General features: G+C 34.2%; 1 protein-coding gene across 1 annotated transcript; it reads left to right on the forward strand.

Annotated features, from left to right (window-relative positions):
• Nucleotides 1-8880: 8880 nt before the first annotated feature.
• On the forward strand, nucleotides 8881-9826 carry LOC136229876 (transcription repressor OFP4-like). Its single transcript, XM_066018749.1, is given in 2 exon segments — nucleotides 8881-9465; nucleotides 9467-9826. Coding segments are annotated over 2 exon segments (945 nt in total).
• Nucleotides 9827-10114: the final 288 nt, after the last annotated feature.

Here is a 10114-nt window from a genome sequence, read left to right on the forward strand (position 1 = left end):
GTTTAGCGGGAATGGCAGTAAAGGGTTCTTTAGTAGCTGGAAACATGACATTGTGTGGGTGTGAGTCATGACGAGCTGTTGACATAGAAAGAAAGTCACGTTCTAACTCCAGATAAGGAAACACATGTTCATCAAAGAGTACGTGACATGAGATAAATATTTTGTTAGTGTTGGAATTTCAGACTTAATAGAAGAGAATGAATGGGATGATTTGATAACAACTCAATTTGATGTGAAAAGCGTTAATATTATTGATCTGATACTGAGTTTAAATACAACAGGAACAGTTACAGAATAACTGTTGAATAACCATTTCCTACAAATCAGTGAATTAATAACCACTTCAGCAACTGACTAAATCAAACTTATAGAAGAAGATATTCTAAACATAATACAGTTACTAAAGCACAAATTCAACACTCCTTCTTGCTTTGGTTGCTGCAAACTCCAAGCTTTTCTCGAAGGAATTCAATCTTGCTCTTTGGCCAAAAATGACTCAAGTAATTTCTCCTCATGCTCATCAATCTCATCATAATCACCAAACTGAGTTTGAGTTTCAGAGAAACCATCAAAATCATCAAGGTCCCCTTCTTCATCTTCTTTTCGATCCCTAGCATTTTCTTCTTCAGCTAAAGCAAAGGCAGTAGTACCAGCAGGATTTGTCTCCTCAGCCTCTTTCAAATTTTTTGAACTCAAACCTGATGAGATCATCTTTTCACAGACTTCTGAATTAATTTGTGTTTCAGTAAACACTATTTGCTCCTCCTTCAATGGATTCAATGCAAAGATCTTGCCTTTCATCTTCACTTTGAACACATCTTTGTCCACTGAATCCTTTATGATACAGTGATTTGTTTCAAATAAAACTTTGAAATCCTTCTCAAGAAGTTGGCCAACACTCAACAAATTCTAACTTATGTTAGGCACAAATAATACATCTTTGATTATTTTTGTACCTGAAGTGCTCTTAATAGCCACTGTACCTTTTCCCTTCACTGGAATGTACTCTCCATTTCCAATTTTGACTTTGGAAACTGCTGATGTATCTAGCTCCTTGAACAAAGCACGATCATAAGTCATATGGTTCGTACATCCGATATCTACAAGCCAATTATCACTTGAATTTCTAGCAATAAAACACGAAGCCACAAAAAGATACTCCTCTTCTTCTTGATCAGCAACTTGAGCAACATTTTTCTCATGGGTTTCTGAATTTTGTTGAGTGTTGCTTTTGCAAATCTTTTGATGATGTTCCATCTTTTGGTACTTCTCACATTGTTGATCTGGTCTTCTCTAACATTTAAAAGGTAGATGACCTTTCTTCCCACAATGATGACAAGGAGGAAAGTTAGATTTAGTTCTTCCATTGGTGTTAGAAGAATCTGAAACTTCAATCTTATTCTTCTTGTACTTCTACCCTTTTTCTTCCTGACTGGATTGACCCTTTGCAAATAATGCACCTTCAACAAAATTCTCAGACCTCAAAAGTCTCCTCTGCTCTTGTGCCTGCAAAGCATTCAACAACTCTGCCAAACTAATTTTTGATAGATCCTTAGTGTTTTCCAGAGAAGAAATGGTTGCCTAAAATCTTTTAGGACCGTCACAAGAAGCTTTTGAACTAATCTAGAATTAGGAAATTCAGTACCAAGTAATCTTACTTTGTTAGCAATGCTAAGCACTTTGTCCGAATACTCTTTGACAGTTTCTGAATCCTTCATCTTTTGAAATTCAAATTCTCTGATCAAGTTAAGATCCCTCATTCCATTGATCTTCTCATCTCCTTCAAATTCCTTCTTCAAGAAATTCCAGACTTCAAAAGCTGATTTATTGTCATGATTCTGATAAAGATACCAGATGAGACTGCAGCAAATAACGAGTTCTGGCCTTCGACTTTCTTGATTTCTTGTCCTTGTGATTTTTGATCTGTGCCATAGTTGGATTCTCAGACAATGGAGGAACTTCGTAGTCTCTTCAACTGCTTACCAGAGATCATTAGCCTCTAAATGTGCTTCCATCCGTGCTGCCCAAATATGATAGCCTTCACCGTTGAAAACAGGTGGTGCTAATGCAGTAAATGTAGTTTCTGACGAATCCATATAAGAAGAAGAGAAAAAGAAATAATAACAAATTCACAAGTCCCTCAAGAAAAGAGTTCTGATACCAATTTGTTGGAATTTCGGACTTAATAGAAGAGAATGAATGAGATGATTTGTTAACAACTCAATTTCTGTGAAAAGCGTTAATATTATTGATCTGATACTGAGTTTAAATACAGCAGGAACAGTTACAGAATAACTGTTGAATAACCATTTCCTACAAATCAGTGAATTAATAACCACTTCAGCAACGGACTAAATCAAACTTACAGAAGAAGATATTCTAAACATAATACAAAAATAATGTAGCAGTTACTAAAACATAAATTCAACGGTTATGAACAATATCAAAGCAACGATAACCCTTATGGACTTTACTGTAGCCTAAGAAAATACATTTACGAGATCGAGGATGCAATTTAGACCGACTATATGGACGAAGCCATGGATAACACAAACAACCAAATGTGCACAACATGTGATAATCGGGTTTGAACTAAACAATTTTTCAAATGGTGAGCAATAGTTCAAGGTTGGAATAGGTAGGCGATTAATAACATATATAGCACATTCAAAAGCATAATTCCAATATTTTTGTGGTAAACGAGAATGATGAAGTAAAGATAACACAATTTCTACAACATGTCTATGTTTGCGTTCCACACTCCCATTTTGCTCGGGTGTGCAGGGACACGAGATATGTTGATTGATACCATTTTCACTTAGATAAGAAGTTAAAGCCTGAAACTCACCACCCCAATCTGCCTGCAATGACTTAATTGAGCAATGAAAGTATTTCTCAACTAACGTGCGAAATTTCACAAACACACTGAAAACTTCAGATTTGAAACGAATAAAGTATAGCCACGAAAACTTGCTATAATGATCATAAAATAACACATAGAAGAGAAAATTATCAACAGAGTTAACAGGTGTAGGCCCCCATACATCATAACACACTAATTCCAACGACTTTTAGCAACAAATTCAGATTTAGGAAATGGTAAACGACGAGGTTTGCTCACACAACAAGATTCACATAAAGATGAAATTTGCATATCTTTATTAAACTTAGTTTTATTCATTGAAAAAGTATGTTTAACAATGGGAAAATGAGCATGTCCTAATCTAGCATGCCATAACGGAAGGGAAGCATGAAAGGCTTGAACACTATGTGGATTATTTGGTGGTAGAGATATGGTGTAAAGACCATTGCTATTCTTTCCCCCCGAAGTATCTCCTTTTTCGTCTCCAAATCCTTCAAAACAAAATAATTAGCAAAGAATTCAATGGAAATGGGATTAGATTTGGTAAGAGACGAAACAAACAATAAGTTATTAACAGTTTGAGGAACATGGAGAACATTATCAAACCTCAAGGATGTATTAGGTACAGTGAATTTTGATGAACCAATATGAGAGATAGGGATAGAGTTGGCGTTACCTATAGTGACTCCTTCAGGCCCATCGTACTCTTAACGAGCATGGAGATTTTCTAAGTCCGCATTTAGATGATGTGTTGCTCCCGAGTCAACAAGCCAGTTATTGGTAATGGGTTGAGACGAAGCAGCAAAATTGGAGGATGGAAGGATGTTGTTACAGGTATTTTTGTTGAATCTCGGGGAGGGACATTAACTGGATATATGCCCCAAACCACGACAGTTATGACACGTGATAGTATTTGAATCACGAGGAGCAGATTGGGTTACTAGAGGTCGAACAGAGTGCTGTCCAGAATAGTTATGTCGACTAGGCTAGGCCCCTTTCCTCTTCCTGTATTTCGTGCAGAGTAATTAACTGATGGGGAAATAACAGAGATAGCGCTTGAGCTTTCCCGAGTCAATTGGCGCTCTTCACTGAGCAATAGTTCCATTCCTCCAAATTCCTTCATCTGGAATGCTTTGGAAACACAGCTTTTATAAACAGGTTAAAAGATTAGTTTCCAGAGCAAGGCAAATGATTTAGAATTCCAGTACAATAAAGGCATAAAAGCCTTCTATTCACATGAATTTTTTATACAAATTTCCAAAATGGTGTGTTGTATAGTTATGCAGCGCCACTTGATTGGGTTCAATTGTAAATAAAAAGGAAAAATAGAATGAGATAAAAGATGAGGCAAAAAAAAAAAAATGTTCATCTAAATTCTATGATGCAAAATGTGTACTAGGTTAAGGCTTAGAGCATCTCCAAGAGACTCTTAGATCACTCTCTAAAAATAATATAAATAATTAACTCTTAGTGATTTAAGAGTCATCTCCAACAATACTCTCTATATCAACTCCTTATTTATTATTTTATTATTAAGATTATTATTTATTGTTATATTTACCAATAGTGTGAGGAGAGAGACACTTCAATAATAAATTATTAATAAAAAATAAAGTTAGGAGACACTAAGAGGAGGAGAGAGGCTGGATGAAGAGGCTCTTAGTAATTTGAAGAGCCACTTAACTTAAGAGCCAATTTAAGAGGCTGTTGGAGATGCTCTTAAATCTTAATTCAAGAGCCGTGCCGCTGCTAGTTGAGTAGTTGATAGAGTTGCTTATTCTGTTAAGATGAAATTTATGTATAGAAGGAACCAATTAGATCACTATAGAATTGATTGAAGTCTGAGTTGTTTTCCTCATCTTCTCCTTATATTTTTTAGGAATTCGCAAATCACTTAGTTGAACTTCTTTCATGACACCATGTACTTTATATGGAGACCATGTACTTGAGATTGCGCCATTTCATTTTACATGTTATTTATGGAGATCTGTATGCATTGTTCTCAAACACAGATGTTTTGCAGCACTGTTTGATGCTTGTTTTGTGATTAAAGAGTTGTATATAAATATGCAAGACAGAAACATTGCAATTAGAGTTTTATATTTGCATACATGCATTTCATCATTATTAATTGCTACAACTTCCTATGCATTATTAACCTGTGCATCATATGAATGAATATGATCAGCTTAATAATTTATTAGGTGACTGAAAGACTTGTTTCCTGTTTTAATCACACGAACCACTACACAATATTGTATGACTCTTATTTGTCAGATACACATGCATTTACTGTGAATCAACATTATAATACTAAATGAAAATTTGCGCAGATTCAAACTCAATTTGATGCTGATTTCTGTCTGTCAATAATTCCTATGCCATTGTTTATAATTCATCTGGATATATTTTATTCATTTGGATCTCATTTCCTACAACTCATTCAAATCATGCATACAATGCAGGCAACATTATTCTGCATCAACCATTATAATATAATAACATAGCTTCCACATTATTCTCCTAAATGTATATAAAAATGTATAGCAGACAATGGTGAGATATTGATGGATCTGTGACTCAAACAAGGAACATTACAGCTATTATACACTATATGAATTCAGTTGGTAGCTATCATCTCTCTTCCTTGTATATAACCAACTATTCAGTAGCTTAAACACCAATTTCATTTGTACATTCACATCCACCTTCATTAGCTTTATTTTCACCAACATAAAAATGGCTTCTTTCCATCTCCGTTCCATAAGTTTTCCCTCTAAATCCCATCCTCTAACTGCAAGTCTCAAGAAGCAACTTGAAAAATTGAAGAAATCAGAATCAGAATCATCAATTGGCCAGAAGTTAGGCGGCCTGAAAGACTTGTATGAATGTGTTGATGATTATCTCCAAACTTTCTCCAATGAGAAGCATAACCAATCTGTAGATCAGGCACTGAATGGATCAGTGAGAGTATTGGATATGTGCAGCACCACTAGAGATTTTCTCTCACAGTTGAAAGAATGCGTGCAGGGCCTAGAATCATCTCTTAGAAGAAGAAGATTGGATGCAAAATCCAGTTTAAATGAAGTTGATGAATACATGGTAGCTAGGAAGAAACTGAATCAAGTCATTATCAAGTGCATGAGGAAATTCAAGAGACAGGACAAGAATTGCAGAACTACATCCTCCAACGATAGCAGTGACATGATTAGCATGTTAAAAGATGCTGAAGAAATTGGTGTTACAGTATTTGAGTCCATCTTATCTTTTATTTCTCAGCCAAATGCCAATTCAAAGCTCTCTGGCTTCTCCATTATCTCTAAATTGTTGCAGTCAAAGAATTTATCATGTCATGAGGAATTTGAAACCAATGAAGTGAAGAAGATTGACACACAATTGATGGTATTCAAGTCACACAAAGACATGAATCAGATGCCACAAATTTTGAATGGATTGGAGGAATTGGAGAAGAGCCTAGAAGAAGTAGAGGAAGAGGTAGATTGTGTGTATAGGCGATTGGTGAAAACCAGAGTTTCCCTTCTCAACATTTTAAATCATTAGCTTTCATCACAACTTTTGTATATAAAACAATTTTGTTCCTATGTGTATATATCATATACACAAGTATAGATACTAATATTCAAAACATTCTGTCAATTTGCTGTCTATCTTATTCCTGATTTACATTCCGTCAATCACTAAAGAAATTGTATATATATGCTTGAGTATGAGACTTGCCATGCATTCAGATTTGTCACATGATTTATTCTTCAAAAGCCGAAAAAACGTCCGTGAAATACTAATTGCAACATAATTACACTTCTTAAATTATGTGGTATTAATAGGATAGAGTTTAGCTTTCTTTCATTTTTCTCCTAATTTTGAAGAAACACTTGTCATAATGGGGTGACTTTAAAGAAATAAAAAAGCAACACATGTGAATGATGAAAGCAGGTAGTGAATTCCACATTGTAAGTGGGTGGAAGTGATAAGGAGGAGTAAGAGAATAAATAGAAAGGATCAAGCAACTTTATAATATACTTAACTGGACCAGGTCAATGGGTGATCATGAAAGCCTATGGCCTAGAGTAGTGCTCTCCATTGCACAAAGGAGGGGTACTTTTCTAAGGTCTCCCTATATTTCAAGACAATTCAATTATATACATGATTTGAACTTCAATTGACCTGAATAAATGTTTTGTTGAATGTTCTGAATTTTCTTACTTGTCTATTTTCAGTTGTGAGTGAGTACAAACAATCTCTCAAGTTTGAAAACTTGAATGAGGAGAATAGAATCATACATATGGAGGTGCACTTCTAGTGCTTCGTTTGAGTTGGATTTTACTTTCTTCTTTATTGCATAACATGTCTCAAGAAACTTTTGTGCAGGTTAATAGAAATGGTAAAAGAGTTGATGTTTCAATATATGATATTGTTGTTGGAAACATAATTCTTCTAAACATTTGTGACCATGTAGGTACTTCTTATTTGTGATACGGTTTTTACAATTTCTACACGTGTTGATAGTCACTCTTTTGCCATTGATGAATCTAGCATGACTGGGAAACTAAGATTGTAAGGGTTCTTTGCATATTCTATTTTGAGTCATAATTCTGTAGGGGTACACATTTCATAAGTGCTATTTTTGCAAGTTTACAAGAATTCCAGGGAACCATTTCTAATGTTTGGCTCTAAAGTGGGGGATGGTAGTGGCATTATGGTGGCATAGTTCCTTTTTCCCTCTTATGTAGAGTACTGTGTTATTCCATGTTCATAATAAGACACTTGTTTCTTGATTCTTAAATGCTAGACAATATAGTTAGTCCTTTCATTTCAAGAGAAGCGATGGAGATAGTGTGAAGTATGGTAGGAGTGTACAAAGCTTCTCTTTTTGTAATTATGTTATGGTGTATTTATTTTATTATTTACATTTTTAGTTCAAATAATATTATTAAGGAGGGAAAATATCATTATAAAAATTTGAAACACTTTAATGAGAATATTTTTAATCATTTTATTAAGGTGATTTTTTTTATCATTATAAACATTTTAATGAAAAGATTTTAAATCATTACAAAAAATTTAATGAGAATATTTCCTTATCATTAAAAAATAATTTAATAGGGATAAAATTATTATCATTGTAAGTTTATAACGGGGATAACACTTTATTCTCGTTAATATTTTTAGTAAGGGACCCCAGTAATGAAAGATGCCATGAGAGTAATCATTTTCATTAAAAACGCTTCAGTGAGAATATTTGGGCTTTTAATGAGAATATGTTCCTTTGTTAAAAGTACTTAGTGGTAGCTAAGATTTCATACTTTTAACTTTATTGTTATGTAGGATGAGAAAACTATGTTTCAATGGTAGAATTTGCTAAACTAATGAAATCTATCACACATATAATCAAATTGAAGTCTAGTGTGCTGCTAATATTAATATTTATAATTAATCAGTTTAGTTAATATTTATAATTAATCAGTTTAGTTATAAGATATTGATTAAAAAAATGTATACATATTATTTATTTATTAAAATATTATAATTATATTTAAGGGAAAAGTACAAAAATAAACCTTGTGGTTACACCTGTTTTCGAACAACACCTATGTGGTTTAAAAGTTTACAAAATGGTACCATGTATTTCATTCCGTTAGCAAACACATACCAAATTGACTAACGGTGTTAAAAGTCAAAAGGAAAAGAGTTAATTTAGTCCTTATATTTATTTATTTTATAAATTAACCCCCTTTACTATCTAATTATCACAAATAAATCCAAAAATAAAAATTAAAAATCAAATACATCATTTTCTTCATCTCTTTCTTCTTTCTCACCTCTTTATCAATTTCTCACTCTAAAATCGATTGAATTTGAATGTGTTTGCTTTGATTTCTCTTTTTACAATTCCTTCGAATATTAGCAACAATTCCTTCATTATCAGATTCAAAGCAAATGGGAAATCACAGGTTTAGATTATGATGCCTAACGCCTGGTTTTACAAGCTCAAAGAAATGGGTGGAAGAAGGAGAAGAAGAACAAACCTCCCAAAAACACAACCTCCTCCTTCAATTTCACCTAAGCCTAAATCAACCCGCTTCTCCTACTCCTATCCAAGAAAATTCTACTACTTCCCTCGAAACCTTGCCCCTGATTCTCCTAATTCCATCTCCCAATTTCATCATCCACCTACTAAATGTAAATCTAAACCCTCCAAATTCAACAACACAATCCTCCAATCTTCCTCTCCCAAACTACTCACTTCCTCTGTCTTGGCCGACTGTACTCTTTGGACTAACAAATCCTCCGATTCACCGCCTGATTACTCCGTTTTTTCTAGCTCTTACAGTTCCGTTGACAATTCCTTCAGGTCCGACCGAATTCTTCCCACGAAGTCATTTGATAAAATGGTGGCCCGCTCGACTTCTAATGGCGTTTGTCATGAAATCGGCAACTCCGATGATATAATCATCAATGTCGACAGTAAATCGCTTTCTGCAAATTTTGATAAACTGGAATTATCTGATCTTGATCTTCTGCCAATTATAACAAAGCCTGTCCAATTCGACGCTAAGGTTGAAGATGTGAAGAAGAAGACCGTAGACCTTAGAGAAAACGAGACACAGAAAAAACTCAGCCAAATACAAACAAACCAATGAAAATGACTCTTTGGTTAAAGAAACCAAAGACATAAATAATTCCAAAAGCAACAGGAGACATGTGAATTCGCCGGGATTGCGACTGAGAGTGAACACGCCGAGAATCGGTAGCCAGAGAATTAGTGGTGGAAGGAAGATCATGTCGTCGTGTTCAAGTTCAAGCTCTCAGCAGAGTCTGTTGGATAGTCTGGCAGTAGTGAAATCGTCAAATGATCCGCAGAGAGATTTCAAGGAATTGTTCCTAATATTTGAAGGAATTGTAAAAAGAGAAATCAAAGCAAACACATTCAAATTCAATTGATTTTAGAGTGAGAAATTGATAAAGAGGTGAGAGAGAGAAAGAGATGGAGAAGATGGTGTATTTGATTTTTAATTTTTATTTTGGGGTTTATTTGTGATAATTAGATAATAAAGGAGGTTAATTTATAAAATAAATAAATATAAGGATCAAATTAACTCTTTTCCCTTTGACTTTTAACACCGTTAGTCAATTTGGTATGTGTTTGCTAACGGAATGAAGTACATGTACTATTTTATAAACTTTTAAACCACATGGTGTTGTTTGAAAACAGGTGTAACCACAAGGTTT

Source organism: Euphorbia lathyris, chromosome 5, assembly GCF_963576675.1.
Source record: "Euphorbia lathyris chromosome 5, ddEupLath1.1, whole genome shotgun sequence".
In the NCBI taxonomy this organism is placed as follows: Eukaryota; Viridiplantae; Streptophyta; class Magnoliopsida; order Malpighiales; family Euphorbiaceae; genus Euphorbia; species Euphorbia lathyris.